We start from the raw sequence: 24,015 nt of genomic DNA, 5'->3' as shown, positions 1-24,015 counted from the left end.
GCCGCAACTTATCACCTGACTGGATCATGCCATGTGCTTGGTTTGTAAATTAATGGAGCATTTCTTGGAGTAATCTCCAAAATAGCTAGGGCCAGGAGCATGTTATAATGGGAGTCTGACTGGGTGTTTAGAAGCTATGCACTTTCAATTCATTCCAAGAGAAATATGCCATCTTGAGTACTGATGCAGGACATGTGTAAGAGCAAATGTTGTCAGCATTCACTGTACTGGCTATGAAAGAGTTAGGAACAATCACAGTTAATTCAACATATTTTAATGTGGCAAAATATGTTGGCTACAATAAAATTCATCACCTAAGTTTTTTACAATCACAGGTGCTATATAACAGGCTCATAAGCTTAAGCAGTACTTCCAAACTCAAACTATAACTAATTCAGTGGGATCTTCTGCTTCTATGAATTCGAAAAGGTTTGCAATTGTCAGGGGAACATCATCTGCTTCAGGGTTCCCTTGATGCTATATACCAACCTGCTTCAGTCATTCATTACCATTCCTTCATTACCATTGGACCAATGTGAGAAGTTCCCAACTTAACATCACTGTTGGAACACTTCCACTAACAAGATTGCAATGAGTCAAAGAGAAGGCCTATTAACTACCTATCTGGAGCAAGCAGGGTAGGCATTGCATGTGGCCTTGATAGGATCGACACATTCCCCAGAACAGAAACGGGAGAAATTACAGAAACATTTCCCACCTCCCCAGCATAATGATCTTTCTCGAATTTCCTAAGATCACAGTTTTAAGTACAGTTTGTCCCAATGCTGATGCAGGTGAGGCCTATTTGAAATACGATTGGGTGACTTACATTTTTCATGTTACCAGAATAAGCATTGCATTTGACTTCAATCCACATCCTTTTTCCCACCAACAGCTGCTTCAATACAATATCTGAGGGGAGGGTAGTGCCAGAGGGCAGTGTGAATGAGTGAAGAGTCAACAGAATATGAGCACTGTGACATGGCAAATGAGCGCTCCTGGAACCAGGAGGAATATTGGGAGAGTGCCCCTCAGATTTGGCCTGAGAGTCTCTCCTTTTGTTTCCCTTCATTCTTGGAGAAGTTAGTATTGCCAGCAGTTGAGGAAGACAGTACCCAAAGTTGGATAGGATGGCCATTGCTGAACGTAATTGTTTTTCCCACTCATCGTCTTACACCTCCTCAATGAAACAGGGTGTTAGCAGCTGACTGTTGCAAGGATACCAACACCAACCTTACAATATACACCACTCTTGATGTTCCCAATCCCCAGCAGTGACTGAAGGGGGATCTCTGAAAATGACGGAAAATTTGACGCTGCTGAGTTATTTGTGAATCGGACAGCCACACTACTATCTAGCTAACTGTGTTTCTTCCCTGCAGTAGTTCTCGTGGCTTTGAGATACAGGATAGTATGTGTATTGTTGGTTGACCTTGTAAACTTATTTTATAGCTTCCAAATAAGCCTTAACATTCTTTTGATTCCAACAGACTCTAAAGTTTGATGAGCAGAAGGACAAGAGCAACAGGCAGAAGGTTTGTTACTCACTGTAGCTTTTAATTAAATATTGTGCTACCAGTCTGACTCCGGGAATCCTTTGTTAGATGCTGTAGCTATGTAGGAAACTCAGGCATCTGCTCTGTGCCGAGGGCCCCAGATATTGTCTATGTCTCATTCAACAAAGCTCTGGATCACTCTAACATTTGGACAACACTCGAGTATTTGCCCAAACTTATGACAGGATCTCTAATAGGGAACATAACGTTTCAAAAATATTGATGCCCAAGTAAGTCATAGCAATTGGAACAATTTTTTTCATTCATGGGGGCATCTCTGTCGAGACCCTCATTTATTGCCCATCCCTAATTACCCAGAGGGCAATTAAGAGTAAACCACATTGCTGTGCATCTAGAATCATTTGTAGGCTAGACCAGCTAAGGATGACATTTTCCCTCCTCAAAGGGCATTAGTGAACCAGATGGTTTTTATTCCCACTGGCAATCAACAATGAATTCTTTTTTACTAAATTCAAATTCCACCATCTGCCCTGACAGGATTCAAACCCAAGTCCCCAGAATATTCCCTGGGTCTTTTGGATTAATGGTCCAGCGATTATGCTATTAGACTGCTGCTTCCCCCTAGCTTAGTACCAAAAGAAAATAATACCAAACAGCATAGGATGTGCTTCCCAAATATTTTTCCCACTGTGACCTATTTTTAAGGCCTGAAAATTGTCATGACTCCTCTGTGAGAGCTGTGGGAATGCGGGTTGGAGAAAAGATGGGACGGAGTCCACGAGGGGAAGGGAGATGGGGACAATAAGGGGCTATCTGTTAGAGTGCAACGTAATACCAAGTATCACTGTCTTCACAAGCGTAAGTTAGATTGACTGACAGCCATCCGATGTGGGACTTCCTGCTGAGTGAGAGAGGAAAGTAGCCAGTCCAGCCAATCAGTGCTGTGGCGCAGCAATATCAGGGGCTTGTGTTTCCTGCTAACTTTGTTTGAATGATGTGGCACAAACTAGGGAGCACACATTATGAACGTCTCTGACGTACCACATCTTAGGAAGGATTGGGAGGGAGTGTGGTTTCTGTTTACCAAAGTGATACCTGACCTTAAAGTGCAATCAAACTGGGGTTGTAATCCCAGGAAGGTAAAAGATTATTTAGTTGAAAAGTTCAAGATAATAAAGGGAATTAATTTTTTAAAAAGTTATTTCAAGAGACAGAAACATCATTGGCAAAGGTAGTGTTTGCTTCCTGTCCCTAATCGCCCTTGAACTCAGTGGCTTTAGATTGAAATTATTATTGTTCACTGACCAGAGGAATGGTCTAAAAATTAGTGCCAAATCTTCCAGGAGTGAAGTTAGGAAGTAATTCTCAACACAAAATTTGGAACACCCTTCTGCAAATGACAATTCTGCAATTACTCAAATTAGTTTTCTTAAATTTGAGGTTGATACATTTTGGATAATCACAGGTCTTAATGAATATGAGGCAAAGGCAGATGTGTGGCGTTAAGTGCTTAATCTCCATCAATGGCAAAATAGATTTGATTTGCTAATTCCCACCTTCTGCTCCAACATGCTCCAACTTGGAAGTTGTTTTGTAGCTGCACTAAGGGAGCAGTTACCTGACGGTCAGAAAAACAGTAAATTTTGTTACCCATTTAGCATTGATCAGTTGTGACCAGTTGTTTTATATAAAATGGGACATCCATTCTATAGCATCTGAAATGCAAGAACAGACGAGTTGGCCAATGTTGGTATTGCTGCTACACACAGACATCCTCCCACTCCTTTAAATCATCTCAATTCCTTGTCAGGTTTAGGTTATGTTGCTAACCTCTAACTTTCTGTTTTAACACCTGGGTTAGTTGCAAGACTTGCACAGAATTAAGACACAAGGGGTTTTAAATAGCTAGGAGAAAGTGAGGACTGTAGATGCTGGAGGTCAGAGTTGAATAGTGTGCTGGAAAAGCACAGCAGGCCAGGCAGCATCCAAGGAGCAGGAGAATTGACGTTTCGGGAATGAAGGGTTTATGCCTGAAACGTCGATTCTCCTGCTCCTGGATGCTGCCTGACCTGCTGTGCTTTTCCAGTGCTACACTTCTTGTTTTACATACCTAGTCAACATCCTTTCTGCAGGTTGACAGGAAAAGGACACTGTCAGTGTCAGAGATTTTAAATAGATATTTTTGGCATCAATTTACACAGGTTCATATATGTGCTTGTTTTGTTTTCCAGGATGATTACATCCCCTATCCCAGTATTGATGAGGTAAGTCTATCTTAAATACTCAAAGAATTTATTCAGAGAGGCTTGCTGTTAGAAAATGAGAGTACTCGTGAAGTATTTGTACCTATTCAAAGTTTGTGAGAAGATTTGTAGCTCGGGTGCTCCTTGTTGTGGTTCTGTTCGCCGAGCTGGGAATTTGTGTTGCAGACGTTTCGTTCCCTGTCTAGGTGACATCCTCAGTGCTTGGGAGCCTCCTGTGAAGCGCTTCTGTGATGATTCCTCCGGCATTTATAGTGGTTTGTCTCTGCCGCTTCCGGTTGTCAGTTCCAGCTGTCCACTGCAGTGGCCGGTATATTTGGTCCAGGTCGATGTGTTTGTTGATAGAATCTGTGGATGAGTGCCATGCCTCTAGGAATTCCCTGGCTGTTCTCTGTTTGGCTTGTCCTATAATAGTAGTGTTGTCCCAGTCGAACTCATGTTGCTTGTCATCTGCGTGTGTGGCTACTTAAGAATAGCTGGTCGTGTCGTTTCGTGGCTAGTTGGTGTTCATGGATACAGATCGTTAGCTGTCTTCCTGTTTGTCCGGTGTAGTGTTTTGGACAGTCCTTGCATGGGATTTTATACACTACATTGGTTTTGCTCATGATGGGTATCGGGTCCTTTGTCCTGGTGAGTTGTTGTCTGAGAGTGGCTGTTGGTTTGTGTGCTGTTATGAGTCCTAGTGGTCGCAGTAGTCTGGCTGTCAGTTCAGAAATGTTCTTGATGTATGGTAACATGTCTAGTCCTTTGGGTTGCGGCATGTCCTCGTTCCGTTGTCTTTCCCTTAGGCTTCTGTTGATGAAATTGCAGGGGTATCCGTTTTGGGTGAATACATTGTAGAAGTGTTCTTCTTTCTCTTTTTGTAGTTCTGGTGTGCTGCAGTGTGTTGTGGACCTTTTGAACAGTGTCTTGATGCAATGTCTTTTGTGTGTGCTGGGGTGGTTGCTTTCGTATTTCAGGACTTGGTCTGTGTGTGTGGCTTTCCTGTAAACCTTTGTGGTGAATTCTCCGTTAGGTGTTCTCTGTACCATCACGTCTAGGAATGGGAGTTGGTTGTCCTTTTCTCCCTCTCTAGTGAATCGGATTCCTGTGAGTGTGGCGTTGATGATCCGGTGTGTGTTCTCTACTTCTGTGTTTTTACTGATTACAAAGGTGTCATCCTCATATCTGACCCAGAGTTTGGGTTGAATTTACGGTAAGACTGTTTGTTCTAATCTTTGCACTGCCACTTCTGCTATGAGTCCAGAGATGGGTGAGCCCATGGGTGTGCCGTTGATTTGTTCATATGTTTGGTTGTTGAATGTGAAGTGTGTTGTGAGGCACAGGTCCAGTAGTTTGAGTATGCAGTCTTTGTTGATAGCTTCCCTGTCTTGGTGTCTGTTCTGTATGACCAGCAGGTTGGCTATTGTTTCTCTGGCTAGGGTTTTGTCGATAGAGGTGAACAGTGCCGTTACATCGAATGAAACCATAGTTTCTTCCTTGTCTATGTGTATATTTCTGATGATGTCCAAGAATTCCTGTGTTGACTGTATAGAGTGTCTGGATCCGCTGATCAGGTGTTTCAGTTTCTGCTGTAGTTCTTTAGCCAGTTTGTGTGATGGTGTCCCTGGTAGCGATACGATTGGTCTGAGTGGGATGTCTGGTTTGTGTGCACTTTAGGTAGTCCATAGAATCTGGGGGTGATGTAGCTTTCAGGTTTCATTCTCTGTAGATCAAACCTGGTTATCTGTCCGTTTTTTTTGCAGGTTCCTCAGTGTGTTGATTATCCTATTGGTGAGCTCTGGGGTGGGGTCAAACTCTCTCTTTTGGTAGGTGTTGGTATTTGCAAGTAGTTGTTGAACTTTCGACATGACCAGCTATCCTTAGTAGCCACACACGCAGATGACAAGCAACATGAGTTCGACTGGGACAACACTACTATTATAGGACAAGCCAAACAGAGAACAGCCAGGGAATTCCTAGAGGCATAGCATTCATCCACAGATTCTATCAACAAACACATCGACCTGGACCCAATATACCGGCCACTGCAGTGGACAGCTGGAACTGACAACCGGAAGTGGCAGAGACAAACCACTATAAATGCCGAAGGAAGCATCACAGAAGCGCTTCACAGGAGGCTCCCGAGCACTGAGGATGTCACCTAGATAGGAGATGAAACGTCTGCAACACAAATTCCCAGCTCGGCAAACAGAACCACAACATTTGTACCTGTCTAATTCACAGGTATTTCATCAGATCTAGATCTTGGCATTGATTGATTTTACCATTTCATCCCTTCCCTTAAACAGTGAGGAATCAATGTTTAAAGGGGATAAGGCGGGAAAATGAAGTTGAGATTGATCCGATGAGCTATGACCTCATTGAATGGTGGCACAGACTCAATGGGCCAAATGGTCTACTTCTGCTCCATACCTTAAGCTCACTCAAAAGTTTCAAATGGAATATTATCCATTGACTGGGAGTTGAGTCTTATTCAGCCTCTTACATCACTAATTTCGTTTTTCACCTTTAGGATTGGCACCTTTGGGTTTTGAGCAGATCACCAGTTTTGGTGTTTGTCACAAAGTGGCCAACTAAAACCCAATTTCCGACCAGATTTTCCTCATTGGGTGTTGCAGGGCGCATTTTACGAGCTCAGAATAGGATCCACTTGAATGATCCAAGTTCACCAGAGCCCCAGTGATTCTCCCTCAGGTGACACAGAAATGTTTCCTTTCTGGGCTGGGACACCTCCCTCTTTTGCAGCCAGTCTAGAAAAGTTACCCTGTGCAATGAAAGCCTGAGGTGTATTTTTCTGTGTCCCTATCAAAAAAAAATTCATCGTGCTACATCTGGTTGGTGAAGTAGTGGGGAGGATGAAAGACCACATGATTATTTTCATAAAATCAGTCGGGTTTCACAATGGATATTGGGTCCACTTAATCAGATTAATGGCCAATAGGCAGAAATCATCACCAAATATCTCACCGAAATATCCTTGAGTAAAATTCTTCAGAGGAGAATTAAAATGCTAAATGCCCTGTGGGCTTCTGGACAAGGTGCAGATATTTACCGGAGGATTAACAAATAGAATGAACTGTGTTATCCAGGTCATCGAGAAAGCGGGGCCATATCAGTCCATTATCCTCCCCCAGTTTGGTGGGTACTGGATTGAAGGAATGGATACCATTAATACCCCAACGTCATCCGAGAGTAGTTTCTGCGAGGAGGATGTGGTAGAGAGCCTGAGTCCCAGCACCTTTGGGTACAAGCTGGAATGCAACAGCACTGCCAGAGCTTACAGGAAGCACTTTCTCAATAAGGTCAGTGGCCCAGGAAGTGATTGGCATGCCATGCAGTTGACCCACTGTACAGAATGAAATTATCAATCGAGAAACAAACTGTTCCAATCATGTTTTATTGACTTCTTGAAATAATTTTGAGAGCAATTGCCTTACATGTTAATATGGCTACCAAGTTTTGATTTGCTAGTCTGTTGAGATGTTCCCACCTACAGGGAAACCTCATTTCTGTGGCACTCCACGCCTGAACCAGCAGCTGGTCAGGACCGAGCACAGGATTGGGGAATGACTAAGAGGCTTATGTTAGGCCTGAAGGGGTGAATGGCCTACTTCTGTTCCGAGGTCATGTAGACATACAGACAAATTGAATTTAATTGAATTAATTAATGAATATAGAGTCTGAGGAGGTAGGGGAAGCCCTAAGCGAATTTTTTGCTTCTGTCTTTACTAAAGAAAAGGACCTTGTAGTGAATGAAACCATTGAGGAGCAGGTAAGCATGCTGGAATGGACAGAGATTGAGGAAACTGATGTGCTGAAAATTTTGACAAACATTAAGATTGACAAGTCACCAGGGCCAGACCAGATTTGTCCTCGGCTGCTTTGGGAAGCGAGAAATGTGATTGCTTCGCCGCTTGCGAAGATCTTTGCATCCTTGCTCTCCACCGGAGTCGTACCTGAGGACTGGAGGGAGGCAAGTGTAATTCCTCTCTTCAAGAAAGGAAATAGGGAAATCCCCAGCAATTACAGACCAGTCAGTCTCACGTCTGTTGTCTGCAAGGTGTTAGAAAGGATTCTGAGGGATAGGATTTATGACCATCTGGAAGAGCATGGCTTGATTAAATGTAGTCAGCATGGCTTTGTGAGGGGCACATCATGCCTCACAAATCTTATTGAGTTCTTTGAGGATGTTACTAGACAAGTTGATGAGGGTCAAGTGGTGGATGTGGTGTATATGGACTTCAGCAAGGCATTTGATAAGGTTCCCCATGGTAGGCTCGTTCAGAAGATCAGGAGGAATGGGATACAGGGAAATTTAGCTGTCTGGATACAGAATTGGCTGGTCGACAGAAGACAGCGAGTGGTAGTAGAAGGAAAGTATTCTGCCTGGAAGTCAGTGGTGAGTGGTGTTCCACAGGGCTCTGTCCTTGGGCCTCTACTCTTTGTAATTTTTATTATTGACTTGGATGAGGAGTTTGAAGGATGGGTTAGCAAGTTTGCAGATGACACAAAGGTTGGAGGTGTCGTTGGCAGTATAGAGGGCTGTTGTAGGCTGCAGCGTGACACTGACAGGATGCAGAGATAGGCTGAGAGGTGGCAGATGGGGTTCAACGTGGATAAATGCGAAGGATACAATTTGGAAGGTGAAACTTGAAAGTTGAGTACAGGATTAAAGACAGGATTCTTGGCAGCGGGATCTTGGTGAGCAGGGACATAGATCCCTTAAAATTGCCACCCAAGTGGACAGGGTTGTTAAGAAAGCATATGGTGTTTTGGCTTTCATTAACAAGGGGATTGAGTTTAAGAGCCGTGAGATCTTGTTGTAGCTCTATAAAACTTTGGTTAGACCACACTTGGAATACTGTGTCCAGTTCTGGTCGCCCTATCATAGGAAAGATATGGATGTTTTGGAGAGGGTTCAGAGGAGGTTTACCAGGATGCTGCCTGGAATGGAGGTCTTATCTTACGAAGAGAGGTTGACTGAGCTCTGACTTTTTTCAATGTAAAAAAGAAGGAAGAGAGGGGACCTAATTGAGGTGTACAAGATAATGAGAGGCATAGATAGAGTTGATAGCCAGAGACTTTTTCACAAGGCAGAAATTGTTAACACGAGGGGTCATAGTTTTAAGCTGTTTGGCGGAAAGTATAGAGGGGATGTCAGAGGTGGGATCTTTATGCAGAGAGTTGTGAGAGCATGGAATGCATTGCCTGCAGCAGTTGTGGAAGCGAGGTCATTGGGGTTATTTAAGAGACTGCTGGACATGCATATGGTCACAGACATTTGAGGGTTCGTACATTAGGTTTACCTTACACGAGGAACAATGATTGGCACAACATCATGGACTGAAGGGCCTATTCTGTGCTGTACTGTTCTATGTTCTAATTTTATGGTCACATGTACTCAAATGAGTACAGTTAAAAATGTATACGTCATCACGTATAGTGCCATCTTAGGTAAAAAAGGTAATCCTTTGTGACAGAATAGAGAAATTAAGAAAAGAAGTTATGCACAATATGACCATAGGTCAGAAAAACAAGAAGCAGCGTTAAAAAGACCAGCATCTCAGTCTCTGTCTAAGGACTCACCACAGCAGATCAGCACAGGGAGCCTCCATGTGGTCTGACCACTGGATATTGCCTTGCTCCACTTTGGACCACTTGTCATTAGCAGAGTCCCTGCTTCAGCCCCTGGTCATTGTCACAGTCCCTGCTTCAGGCCTCTGGTCATTGGCAGAATCCTGCTTCAGGCCTCTGGTCATTGTCACAGTCCCTGCTTCAGGCCCTGGTCATTGGCAGAGTCCCCTGTTTCAGAAGCCAGAAATCAGAGGCCAGGGGGCAGATGTCCAAGGCTGAGACAAGGGAGAGAAGGGAGGGGAGAGGTTAAAAAAAGGAAAAAAGGTAGAAACAGGTGGAGCAGAGCAGCTCTGCTTGAGTGTCCTATTCCACCGCCAAATTCCCGGATTTAGGAGCAGAAGTCAACATCCAATTACTTGGAATGGGTATTAAAGAAATTATTTAGAAATGGAATGTGCACAAATAACATTGCTGTATCTTGTTTTATTCAAAACGTTTGTTTTCTCCTCATCAACGTGAGGGATGGAACATTATTCACATTTCGCACATTGCACCAACAGCTATCATCTCCGAGACAGGTACAGTTCTTCCAAATCCGGCAAAACAGTTGCCAAACGCTCAGTATAGTTTGCCCTAAAGCTACACAATTGTTTATCTGTTAACACACCGTTTCTATTCTGAACTATATTTTTGGCATTGGACTCAAGCTGACACTATATAATTATAGCCTTTCCTTGTGAAACTTCCTGAGCACAAAATCTTGCCCTCCAGATATTTGTTCAGAGTCCATCAGAGTGAGTTGAAGGATACCAGCCACTTGATGTAAAAAATCATAAACTCATATGGTGTACAGGAGGCCATTCAGCCCAGCAGACCTGTGATAGCACTTGGAAAGTACTAAGTAGTTTCATTCCCTGCCCTATTCCCATAGAGCTGTGATAGGGTTGTTCAACCCTTTATTCCCTCTTTGAACAGATGAAACACAGGTTCCCTTGGATCAATGCTGCCCACAGGGTGGAAGAGGTAGAATTTAGAATTAGGTTTATTGTCACCTGTATTTAAATACAGGAGTACACTGAAACATTTACAAAGTCACCCCACACCGTGCCATCTTAGGTACAAAGTACAAATCTTAAATACAAAATGGAGAAATAAAAAAAAGTTACATTACCTTACAGTTATTCATTGTATACATTAGAAAAATTAGAAATACCGTTATAGTGATAAACATTGCAATCTTTCCATAAAGGGCTTGCAGTAGTTGAATGCAGGAGCCTTCCCCCATGTGGTCTGACTGGGCTCACTAACTGCTGACCACCCACATCGATCCCCAACGCAACAATCTTCCACACTGTCCGTCCAGGCTCTGCCTCACACCACACACACTGTCTGTCCCCACTCCCCCCCCTACTCCAGACACACTGTCCATCCCCAGTCCCCCCCCACTCCAGACACACTGGGCATCCCCACTCCCCCTCACTGCAGACACACTGGGCATCCCCACTCCCCCCTACTCCAGACACACTGTCCATCCCCACTCCCCCCCCCCCCCCCCACCCCCACTCCAGACACACTGGGCATCCCCACTCCCCCCTACTCCAGACACACTGTCCATCCCCACTCCCCCCCCCCCGCCCACCCCCACTCCAGACACACTGTCCACCCCCAGTCCCCCCTACTCCAGACACACTGGGCATCCCCACTCCCCCCAATTCCAGACACACTGTCCATCCCCACTCCCCCTCACTCCAGACACACTGGGCATCCCCACTCCCCCCAATTCCAGACACACTGTCCATCCCCACTCCCCCTCACTCCAGACACACTGTCCATCCCCACTCCCCCCAACTCCAGACACACTGGCCCTCCCCACTCCGCGCCCACTCCAGACACACTGTCCGTCCCCACACTCCCCCCCCCCCCCAAACTCCAGACGCACTGGGCATCCCCACTCCCCCCCACTCCAGACACACTGGGCATCCCCACTCCCCCCACTCCAGACACACTGTTTGTCCCCACTCCCCCCCACTCCAGACGCACTGTCTGTCCCCACTCACCCCCACTCCAGATGCACTGGGCATTCCCATTCCCTCTCACTCCAGACACACTGGGCATCCCCACTCTCCCCCTCACTCCAGACACACTGTCCATCCCCACTCCCCCCCACTCCAGATACACTGGCCATCCCCACTCATCTCCCCCCCCCCCGCCCACTCCAGACACCCTGTCCATCTCCACTTCCCCCCACTCCAAACACACTGTCTGTCCCCACTCCCCCCCACTCCAGACACACTGGGCATCCCCACTCTCCCCCTCACTCCAGACACACTGTCCGTCCCCACTCCCCCCCACTCCAGATACACTGGCCATCCCCACTCATCTCCCCCCCCCGCCCACTCCAGACACCCTGTCCATCTCCACTTCCCCCCACTCCAAACACACTGTCCGTCCCCACTCCCCCCCACTCCAGATACACTGGGCATCCCCACTCCCCCCCACCCACTCCAGACACACTGTCCATCCCCACTCCCCCCCACTCCAGATACACTGGCCATCCCCACTCCCCCCCACCCACTCCAGACACACTGTCCATCCCCACTCCCCCCCACCCACTCCAGACACACTGTCCATCCCCACTCCCCCCCACTCCAGATACACTGGCCATCCCCACTCCCCCCCACCCACTCCAGACACACTGTCCATCCCCACTCCCCCCCACCCACTCCAGACACACTGTCCATCCCCACTCCCCCCCACTCCAGATACACTGGCCATCCCCACTTCCCCCCCCCCAGCACTCCAGACACATTGGTCGTCCCTGCTCCAGGCACACTGGCCATCTCCACTCCCCCCCCCCCTCCACTCCAGACACACTAGTTGTCCCCACTCCCCCCCACTCCACACACTGTCTGTCCACACTCCCCCCCACTCCAGACACACTGGGCATCCCCACTCCCTCTCCCACTCCAGACACACTGTCTGTTCCCACTCCAGACACACTGGCTGTCTCCACTCCCCCTCTCCCCCCCCACTCCAGACACACTGGGCATACCCGCTCCCCACCACACTCTAGACACACTGTCCGTCGCCACTCACCCCCACTCCAGACACACTGGCCATCCCCACTTCCTCCCCCCACTTCAAATACACTGGCCATCCCCACTTCCCCCCCCCCCCCCAACCCCAGACACACTGGCCGTCCCCACTCCGCCCCCCCCCCCCCCCCACCCCCAAACTCCAGACACACTGGTCATCCCTGCTCCAGGCACACTGGCTATCCCCACTCCCCCCCCCCACTCCAGACACACTGGTTGTCCCCACTCCCCCAACTCCAGACAGACTGACCGCCCCCCACTCTCCCCCACTCCAGACACCCTGTCTGTCCCCACTCCCCCCCCACTCCAGACACATTGTCCGTCCCCACTGCAGACACACTGTCCATCCCCACTCCCCCCCACTCCAGACACACTGTCTGTCCCTGCTCCCCCCCCCACTCCAGACACACTGTCCATCCCCACTCCCCCCTACTCCAGACACCCTGTCCATCCCCACTCCCCCCCACTCCAGACACCCTGTCTGTCCCCACTCCCCCCACTCCAGACACACTGTCTGTCCCCACTCCCCCCCACTCCAGACACACTGTCTGTCCCTGCTCCCCCCCTACTCCAGACACACTGTCTGTCCCCACTCAAGCTCAAAAGTGGCTTTTAAAAGGTAATTGAATAAGCACCTGAAGGGGAGCATTTACATAACGAAAGAGAAACCAGACAATATTGTCATCTATTATTATTCATTCACATATGGGAGATGTACATATTCGAATATGTACATCAGCTCAAAAAAAAAATCAAACGTTTATACCATTCAATTAGATAACAGGCTTCCAATCGACCAATCCTGCAAATAATAAGGTTGCACTTTTACTCACCCATATCTTTATCTAACCATGTTTGCTTATTTTACATTCCAAATAAATACACAGGACTGTATTATCCATCATATCCAAACTCATGCATAAGACAGTATCATCTAATCATATTCAAACTAATACACGATTAGTGATTATATTAGTCAATCATATCATGTTCATATCTCAACCTGTTACTTTGTGATTGGGAGGTCAGTTAGCTCAGTTGGCTGGACAGCAGGGTGATGCCAGTCATGTGGGTTAAGTTCTGAGAACAGCTGAAGTTACTCTCCTTCTCAACCTCTCCCCTCACCTATCATCACTCTCTCTAATAAGAGCCCTGTGAGACTATGGTGAGACTATGGTGACATTAAACCCGTACACTGTACTGTCTACTTCCCCTTTCACCATGCAATTTTCCCCTTTTGAATCTACTTCTTCCAGCCTGTTGGCATTACATTCCAGAGCATCAGAGCTCACTGTGTTGAATAATTCACCTGATCCTGTCTCTTATTTGGCCAGTTATCCTGACTTAATATGTTTGTCTTCAACGTTTCTTTAATGAATGAACTTTTAATCCATTATAAATTAATTTTGTTATTACCCCATATGATGGTAATATAGGACACCTCCGATTCCAGAGTGAACTCTGCCTTTAATAGACCACAAGTTTTATTTTTTGTAAGTTGGTCACCATGGTGATCAGTCATTGAATATATTCTGAAGGGGCTTCTAAAGTACCTTTGACAAAATAACAAGGAAGTATACTACACACAAGAAGGAAAAATTAACAAACTATTTTATAACATATAAGAATTATCTAAATTGCCTACTGACTACAAACATCAGTATTAAAGTTTTAACTTATTTATCCACAACAACAACCTCACAGATAGTCAAACCGCAGTAAATGTGCACTTAGTTTCCACTTTAAAGTTCCCTGTTCAGTGAGCAGGGATTGGAGCATTCCTGGAGAACCCCTGCATTCACTTAATGACATCTTCTTTTGTTAATGTCTCTTCATGAGACACTTGAGCAAATTGCAAACATAGTTCACTTGCATCTTAACTGGATTCCTTGAATATCTCGCCCACAGCCTTTCATTTCTGAGCATTCATTTACTGATGTTAAACTTTTTTTTTTCTCCAGTCCTTCCTATTGTAGATACTGTTAACCTGTACTGTTGCTCTTATAGACTCTTCCTCACTGATTGACCTGCTGTTATCTGAAAGATAACACTCACTGACCCTCTGGATGCTTCTTTCTTTCCAAAGTAAACTGTTTCTATCTCTGTCTCCCTGTGCCACAGGACAACAATTTTTTCTCTCTCTTCTACCCTAAGCTTTCTAAAGCACTGAACTGGTCACTTCAAGGGTTCTTCAAAAATTTGTTTAAATGCATCTAAGTACCTTTCCAGACACCCCTGACTGCCCACAGACCTTAATAATGAAGTTAAATCCTTCCTTCCTTGACACACGCACAATAGAAATATGAATCAACCTTAAAGCTATACAAGATTCTGCCAACATTGGAACTTTACCAGTAATAACAACACCACATGTGCTGCAATGGTACAAGAAGAATGTTCATTGCTTCTCAAGGGAGTGTCCTACTCAACTACCTTCATCATAAGGTCAGAAGTAGGGACATTTGCCAATAATTGCACAATGTTCAGCACCATTCGTGACTGCTTAGATACTGGGGCAGTACATGTCCAAATGCAATAAGGTCGAGATAATATCCAGGCCTGAACTGACAAAATAGCAAGTCGCATTCACCCCGCACAAATGTCAGCCAATGACCATCTCTAATAAGAGACAATCTAACCACTATCCCTTGACATCCATCACTGAATTTCCTACTATCAACTTTCTGGGGTTACCACTGACAAGAAACTCAACTGGACTCACTACATAAACACAGTGGCTTCCAGAGCAGGTCAGAGGCTCGGAATACTGCAGTGTATAACACACCTCATGACTCCCCCAAAGCCTGTCCCCCATCTCCAAGGCACAAGTCAAGAGTGTGATGGAATACTCCCCCCTTGTCTGGATGGGTGCAGCTCCAACAACGCTCAAGAAGCTTGACACCATCCACATGAAAGCAGCCCACTTGATTGGCACTAGATACACATGCATCCATTTCCTCCACCATTGATGCTCAGTAGCAGCCGCAGTGTACAATCTCCAAGATGCACTGCAGAAATTCACCAAAGGTCCTCAGACAGCACCTTGACCACTTCCATCTACAAGGGAAAAAGCAACAGATACATGGGAATGCCACCACCTGCAAGTTCCCTTGCAAGCCACTACTCAGTCTAATGAGGAAATAACACATGGTTTCTTCACTGTTACTAGGTCAACATCCTTGACTTCCCTCTCTAATGTCATCGTGGGTCTACCTACAGCACGTGGACCACAGTGGTTCAAGAAGGCAGCTCACTACCAGCTTCTCAAGGGCAATTGGGAGGGGCAATAAATGCTGGGCCAGCCAGCAACACCTGTGTCCTACGAGTGAATAAAAATAATTTCCATGGGCTATAAATATTGGTCTTGCCACATCCTGGGTTAATTAATAAATGGAAAAGAAATGAGTAATGAGAACAGATTGTTGTCCTCAGGCAAAATTAATTTACGATGAAATTCCATGGTTAATTCCTTCTGTGCTGTGGCTTAGTTAGTAGCACGCTGGTTCCCTGATTAGGAAGTTTGCGTGTTTATGTCTCACATCAGAGAGTTGAGCAAAGAAGAAGCTAGTCTGGAATGCGAGTGCAGCACCAAGGCAGTATTAGTATTGGAAGAGCCGTCTTTCTGGTGAGATGGGAAATGAGGCCTGGACTGCTATCTAAGGTGGTGCTGCCCCAGTGGGGAATTGCTTCTAGACAGAGGAAGGTTCCAGCAGGGAAATGTGAAACTAGTGTTTATGCTGAAGCTGTAGATTTACAATAACATCCTTTATAAATCTCCAAGTCTTTTGCTGCCTAACACATGTCAGTCTGTTGAACACTAATTGCACTTGAAAGTACAATTAAAAGGGCTTCCAAAGCCCTTCTGGACAGTGCACTCCAGATCGAAACAGCCAAGTGACACAGCTACACTCTAACATTTGTGCAAGTGTAAACTCAATCGCGTGACCCCTGTACTTCAAGCCAGTGTTGGAAGCCATTTCCTTCTCAACTCTGAGCAATGCCAAGGGAGATTCCCAAATCTTGTCCGTTCAATAACATGCTATAAAAAAAAACCAAGGGAGGTATGTGAGGTGAATGTCTTTATACACCACGTGTATAAAGTTAAATTAACAAAGGTTAAATCAGCTCAATTAAAGATATGCAGGCACCCACAAAGACAGTTGCACAAACCTAATATGCAATTGTGTGACCTCAAGTTGCCAAGAGATTATCAGAAAAGCCCTGCTTTTCCACAACAAACCATCTTTGGTTGTCAGTCATGAGATATTTATCTTGAGGTTAGAAAGAATGAAAAGTACATCCTTTGATGTAATACCTATCTGCGGAGGCGACCTCTTTAATTCAAACAAACTCTTTAGCAAGATAAGAATAACACTTTTCATTCTTTTAGGAGCATTTGAATTTTTATACCTCATGCGGTGTTCTGGGAAACCTGGTCATTTCAGTCAAGTATGAAGATACTGATGGGCAAGAATATTTGAGGATCATACTCAGGTAACAGAGGCAAGCTCTGCTGTGTGATACACAAATGCTACAAGGCCACTATGACATTTCCCTTAATCCACTAGCAGATCTCCAAAGCATTTTCTCACAGTAAGCCAACAGTTTCTACTGTTTTATTCTGCCTGTACATGGGGTAATGCTACAAAGTGTGTCAGCCTTTTGAAAGTGAGCCAAGGCTGACACACTTAATAGCAGCTATGAGCCAGGGGGTTATGAGCTCAAACCCCATTCCAGGAAAACTGAGTGCTGATGTCCCAGTGCAGTACTGAGGTAATGCTGCATTATTGAAAGGAAGAGATATTTAACAGATGCTCTGTCAGCCGTCTGATGGAGGCATTTGATTATTTCAAAGGAGACAAGGGAATTGTAACTGGTATTTCAACTAACATCCCCCCCCCCCAAATCGCTGAATAAACATCACAAACAAAATGGTCATCCTGTTGTTTGTGGGAGCTTGCTGTGTGCAAATTGGTTGCCATGTGTCTTTCATGACAGCAGTGACAGCTCTTCAGAAGTACTTCATTAGCTCTAATGCACTTTGGGGTATCCTGTAGTTGTGAAAATCATTACATAAATGCAATTCTTTCTCTAAGTTCGATATGAATGCACAGTTGCATTTTTGTGGCCTCTCCCTTTAAAACCATGAATTCACATGGTTGCACTTTGACATACAAAACTATTGCAGAACTGGTTTCTTTAACCCAGATTAGTAGTAACCTTTGTTTTTTAAAAACTCTCTACAGTGTGGAAACAGGCCCTTTGGCCCAACCAGTCCACACCAACCCTACGAAGGGTAACCCATCCGGACCCTATTTTCCTCTATTTACCCCTGAATAATGCACCTAATCTACACATCCCTGAACACTATGGGCAATTTAGCATGACCAGTTCACCTAACCTGCACACCTTTGGATTGTGGGAGGAGACCGGAGCAAACCCGCACAGGGAGAATGTGCAAACTCAACACAGACAGTCACCCGGGGCTGGAATCAAACCCAGGTCCCCATTGCTGTGAGGCAGCAGTACTAACCACTGAGCTACCATGCCATTGCTTACAATAAGCAGTCATATTACTGAGGCAAGCGATGTTATGAGATGTGCAACCCTGTGAGCTTCTAAACATGCCCTGTGGCAGCCAATTACCCGTCTGAATGCCAGGACTTCGCTTTAAAAAGTTGAAGTGGCAGAAGCAGGGTTTTCTGAGCAATGACGAATCCCTGATCCTGGAAGGATCTGAGCATCTCACAAATGTTATGCAACTGGTTTGCAGCCCATCGGTAATCATCCCAAAGCCTGTGCACGTTTGATATCTATATCAGATGGAAACCAGATCTGATGGTCACAGGTTATTTGATTTTAAACCATTCAACCCATAACGGGCTATCGTGTCTGCAGACACTGAAGAAGTTGCATGTTTCAATTTCAAATGCATGCAACTTTCAGTTTGACATTTGTTTTGATAGGTCCAAATCGAAAACAATCCACGAGCGACTCCCTCTCGATGGAGTATCCCGAATTCCCAGTATTCCACTGATAGCAAAGGTAAGCTGACTCATTGCAACATATCATTCTGTTCTTTACTCTAATGTTTATTTATAGCCACTTAGACATTTCTCAGGCTAATACATTGCTCCATTGATATCTATTATCGGTTTGTAGTTATTTCCAAGGGTTTGACAAAACAAAGTTTACACACCATAGCGTTTTATTTGCCCACCTCATCTCAAAGAGCCAGCAGGGCATTCAATGTTGAACATGATAAAAGGGCTCAGAAAAGGCAATTTATTTGCAAAGTAAATTACCTGATGCTACAAGAGAGCTCTCTTTAATATATTTTAAATGTGTTTCCCTTAGCTGCAATGTTTCCTGAATAAATACGTTAAGCTTCTGCATTTTCTGAATAAATCGCTTAAGCTTCTGTAATCTTTCTTTGCAACCCATCCCTTATAAGAAGCTTTACTTTATTTTTGGGCTGTCAATTAATTGGAATTAACTTCTGCCATGAGCATTAATCTTTGTGGTCGTTTTGGATACATGTTAATCACAGATGTTGTGCCGTGCTTCAGAAGTGCAACTTAATTGAAAGCTACAGAGAAAGAAAAGAAAACAAGGATATCTTGATAATGTCAACATTGACAGCTGGTTGTGTGAAGTAGCATGTCTCACAGGTATAAGTGTGATGTGAGCCTACGTAATACAGTCTCTTTATTAGATCAGCAGATCTCTGTGTGGTATTAGAATGGTCACAGCTGAGGAGGCCAAAATTAATTCTGCATAGTTCTGCTGGAAATCTGTTGGACAACTCTCTGTAGTTTTGTTCAATTAGTGAAACAGAACGAGCTCCAGAATGGGACATCCACAAAACCCTCACAACTTATCACATGAGGATTAGCACACTATTGATTTATGGCCAGAGTCTGCTTTCTGAACAGGTTGTCTGCTTTTATTTTAACATAATTCTACAAACATATATTAAAACTTAAAGCACAGCCTCTCCGGCCATTGCCTCTCTCTTGGCTCTTTGACAGACCCATCCAGTTAGTCTCAATTCTCTGCTAGTAACTCGTGACCTGCATTTATTTTTTCCTTTTAAGATCTATCAATCCCCATTGCTTTTTTAAAGTTATTGTTAAAATCACGTTCATCGCTCTTTCAGCATCTTCTATCACAGCAACTCACTGAATTAAATCATCTCTCACTCTGGCTCTTTTGCCTATCATTTTCATCCTGAACGGAAACTGGTAGAAATATTTGGACGAAAAATGACATTCTAATACATTTAGATCTGTAGATGCTTACACCATAAGACATAGAAACAGGGCTAGACCATTCAGCCGAAAGTGGGTACTGCAGATGCTGCGGATTTGAGTGAAGATTAGAGTGGTGCTGGAAAAGCACAGCAGGTCAGGCAGCATCCGAGGAGCAGGAAAATTGACATTTCAGGAATTCCTGATGAAGGGCTTTTGCCCGAAATGTCGATTTTCCTGCTTCTCGGATGCTGCCTGACCTACTGTGCTTTTCCAGCACCACTCTAATCTTGACTCATTCAGCCGATCAGGTCTGCTGTGCCATCCACAACCTTTTAACTATAACCTTTGATTCCCATACTGTTTAAAAATCTGTCTGTGTCAGCTATAAATATACTTGATGACCCAGCCTCAACAGCTCTCTATGGTAAAGAATTCTACAGATTCACAGGTCCATGAGAGAAGCAATTACTCCTCGTCTCTGTAAATGGGTGATCACTTCCTCTAAGATTATGTCTTCTGGTTCTCAACTCTTTCACAAGGGGAAACAGTGTATTAGCAACTGCATTGTCAAGTCCCCAAGTACTTTATCTGTTTAAATAAGGTCATCTCTGATTCTTCTGAACTCCAATGAGTAACACCCAACCTACTCAGCTTCTCCTCATAATATCTCCATGCTCAGGATTAAACTGGTGAACCTCCTCTGAGCTGCCTCCAATGCCTGTATATCTTTCCTTCGGTAATGGCACCCAAAACTGTTTGCAGTATTCCAACTGTGATCGTCTAACTAGTGGCTTTTATCCTTAACATGGTGACAGAATTCTGTATCTTTCCAGATGTATGTGACAATAAATAAATAAACACATAATAATGCATAACAAAACTTAGAGGTAGGAAATTCTGAAAACAAATGAACGAGACTTCACAGAAGTAAATACATCTCCAAAGAAGATGAATAGTGAAGTCACACTATTGTTTAAATAATTTGCTTAAATACATCCATTTTAAACTAATTCATTCAAAACCGTGGCTATAGTCTTCTGTGCCAGGCCTTAGTGTTATCAACTCTGTCATCAAACAGTATATCATGCCCACATAATACTGTATCATCTTTGAGTTGGTCAGAGTTGTTATTGGATGGATTGGAGGAACAATGCATTGTTCCACAGCGAAACTGGACAAGATTTCATGGTCCGCTGTGTGTTCTAAACTATTCCAAATCTATCTTGTGGAATCAGTGCAGAGGTCATAGATCTCCAGACCTGCAGCAGGAGAGAATAAGGAGTAAAGCTGCCCAGCAGACAGCAGCTTCGATTCTGAGCAGCAACACTTGTAGCCCAAGATTTGGAGATGCTGGTGTTGGACTGGATGTACAAAGCTAAAAATCACACAACACCAAGTCATAGACCAACAGATTTAATTGGAAGCACGAGCTTTCAGAGCGCTGCTCCTTCATCAGGTAATTGTCAGACACAGAACTTATGGCAAAAGTTTACAGTGTGATGTAACTGAAATCATACTTTGAAAAATACCTTGATTGGTTGTTAAGTCTGTTAGAACGACCATGTTAATTTTACTTCTTTCATATGTAAATCACAAAACTTCTTTTAAAAGTTACATTCTCAGGTTAACTTTAACAATTGGTGTCAGCTCAGATAATGTGTAGCCCAAGAACTGACTTCTTCTCATCTTCACTGGGGACTGTGAAAAGATGTAGTGTAAATGACAGTTGATTAAGTAATTAATACAGTTCTTGTTTCCGTGTCTTACAAATCAAGATAACTTTTAAAAATTCTGACAAATTTATAGGAATTCTTCATTTAACAGCCCTTGCACACTTACAGGCATCACAGGCAGGTACAAAGTCTCTATTACTTGTTGTTGAATTTGATAACTTTGGCCCTGGAAGAAAAATAACCTGACATGGTGAACATGATTTGGAGATGCCGATGTTGGACTGGAGTGTACAAAGTTAAAAATCACACAACACCAGGTTATAGTCCAACAGGTTTAATTGGAAGCACTAGCTTTCGGAGCACAGCCACCTGATGAAGGAGCGCTGCTCCTAAAAGCTAGTGCTTCCGATTAAACCTGTTGAACTATAACCTGATGTTGTGTGATTTTTAACTTTGACATGGTGAAAAGTAACAAAAACAGAAATTGCTGGAAAAGCTCAGCAGATCTGGCAGCATCTGTGGAGAGAAACCAGAGTTAAAGTTTCAGGTTCAGTGATCCTTCCTTAGAATTGAGGAATGTTCTGAAGAAGGGTCACTTGACCTCTGATTTCTCTTCACAGATGCTGCCAGACCTGCTGATATTTTTCCAGCAATTTCTGTTTTTGCTTCTGATTTGCAGCATCTACAATTCTTTTGGTCTTTATGGTGAGAAGTAAATTTGCAGAAATTATAACTGCATTTACATTGAAAAGCAACATTTAATTGTTCTAAAGGACCATTGCCTCTCTCTTTCTCAGCTTCTCTGTGATGACCTGACCTGTGTGAAATTCTCCCCCGTACTTTATCCTAAGGTAAGTTTTCAGTAACATTATGCTATTCCTGGACGCCCAAACTGTCCTCTGAGTTTTCTTCTTCAGTGGGAGCAGCAGAAAACAATCACAATGTAATGCATTGGTATTGGCAATGGTGTTGCACAGGAAGAGTCAAGTGCAGTCTTCAGTTTGACAAAAGGGTGGAAGATAATTGGATTAGGATGTGCAAACGTAATTCAGTTGTAGTCTATATTTACTGTCATATTTTCATTGTAAATTCTTCTGTGCACTTATCGGTAAAGCTGTCAATATACTTTTCTACATGATGAAATTACACCATCCAACCAATGGTGCTACTGCAGTGTGCCTGCCTGAGGATGTGATGTAATTGCCTGTTTACCAAAGCTGCTATAGAGTCATAGAGTCCTTCAGCACAGACAGACCCTTTGGCCCAAACTGGTCCATGTCGACCAAAATGTCCATCCATACTAACCCCATTTCCCTGCACTTGTTTGCAGTTGAATTGTGGATACAGGAATGTGTAATGAAAAAGTTATCAAAAATATGTCAAAAATATTATACTTTTGAGTTTAACGTTGTACTTTTTGGGTACTCACTTGCATCTTCCATCCCTTTCAGCAAAATCTACAGGAGATTGATTTACTTTCATACAGTGCACATTTGGAATTAAAATGTAATATTTGTAAGTTGTCATAAAGTTCCAAAATATTTGCTTCATTATTGCTTCCTTAACACCAAATGTCTAACTGGTTGGTTGAACTCTCACTGAGACAGAAATCACTGACCAGATATTCCTGTCAAACATATTTAAAAACATTTAACCACTGTTCAAGAAAGCATTCAACTTAATTCACAGATTCTGTTAACTAATTGTTAAAATAATTTTGGCAGCTGTAGAAGTAACAAAACATCAGGATTTGTTGTTTGGTCTTCTGTCAACTCAAATAGGCTGGAGACATCAGACACAGTAATGAAGCTCCAGCTATTTGCCCCATCAATGTCCTTTAATCCATACCATATCAATGATGGTGCCACAGTGTCCTCTCCAAGTGTGATTGGCAATTTATGCACAGAAACCTTGAGTTCGAGAGCGATTTGTGCTCGGTGCTTGCACCAGCTCGGGATCATTATGACAACCCAGAGTCCCACCAAACAGGATCTCCTGGTCACAGAGAGAAGGAGGAGTCTTTCATTCCTTCAATCTGTGTTAGATTCAAAATATGTCCCAGGAGTAAAACCCCAATGAGATGCATCAACTCATAGCTTTCCCACCAGCAACTTTCCCCTACTCACTGAATATGTTTTCTAACCATTGCAGACCAAGTCTATCCTTTTTTCTCATTCATTCATGGAACGTAGGCAGCATTGGCTAGTTATTGCCCATCCCTAATTGCCTAGAGGGCAGTTATGAGTCAACCACATTGCTGTGGGTCTGGATTCACATGGAGGCCAGACCAGGTAAGGAAGGCAGGTTTCCTTCCCTGAACCAGATGGGCTTTTCTGACAATCCACAATGGATTCATGGTCATCACTGGACTTCTAATTCCGGATTTATTTTTCTAATGAGGTAAAGTTGAGTTTTTAACCAGGACATGACTGTCCCGATCATGGTCAAACTCCCAACTTCTCTCAGAAGCCAGTGGAAAATGAGAGACGGAATAATTTTGTAAAATCATTTTCATCATTTGCCATTTGTTTCATTGTCTCTAAGGGATCCAAGTTCATAGTGGCATATGATGAACACGAGATCAATAACAACTTCAAGTTTGGTGTCATTTATCAGAAGGTCAGACAGGTGAGTAATAA

General features: G+C 44.0%; 1 protein-coding gene across 9 annotated transcripts in view; it reads left to right on the top strand.

Moving 5' to 3' along the window:
- LOC140491527 (rap1 GTPase-activating protein 2-like) overlaps nucleotides 1-24,015 on the top strand; it is a 407,584-nt gene that overhangs the window by 337,174 nt on the left and 46,395 nt on the right. For all 9 annotated transcript variants that reach the window (XM_072589835.1, XM_072589836.1, XM_072589834.1 and 6 more), the window contains 7 exons: nucleotides 1,491-1,535; nucleotides 3,749-3,781; nucleotides 6,871-7,083; nucleotides 16,841-16,944; nucleotides 18,417-18,495; nucleotides 22,174-22,227; nucleotides 23,921-24,004. In XM_072589835.1, coding sequence (XP_072445936.1) covers nucleotides 1,491-1,535; nucleotides 3,749-3,781; nucleotides 6,871-7,083; nucleotides 16,841-16,944; nucleotides 18,417-18,495; nucleotides 22,174-22,227; nucleotides 23,921-24,004 — 612 coding nt within the window. The remainder of the gene's footprint in view (nucleotides 1-1,490; nucleotides 1,536-3,748; nucleotides 3,782-6,870; nucleotides 7,084-16,840; nucleotides 16,945-18,416; nucleotides 18,496-22,173; nucleotides 22,228-23,920; nucleotides 24,005-24,015) is intronic.

Source organism: Chiloscyllium punctatum, chromosome 19 (assembly GCF_047496795.1).
Source record: "Chiloscyllium punctatum isolate Juve2018m chromosome 19, sChiPun1.3, whole genome shotgun sequence".
In the NCBI taxonomy this organism is placed as follows: domain Eukaryota; kingdom Metazoa; phylum Chordata; class Chondrichthyes; order Orectolobiformes; family Hemiscylliidae; genus Chiloscyllium; species Chiloscyllium punctatum.
This window is presented reverse-complemented; position numbering and strand designations above follow the sequence as displayed.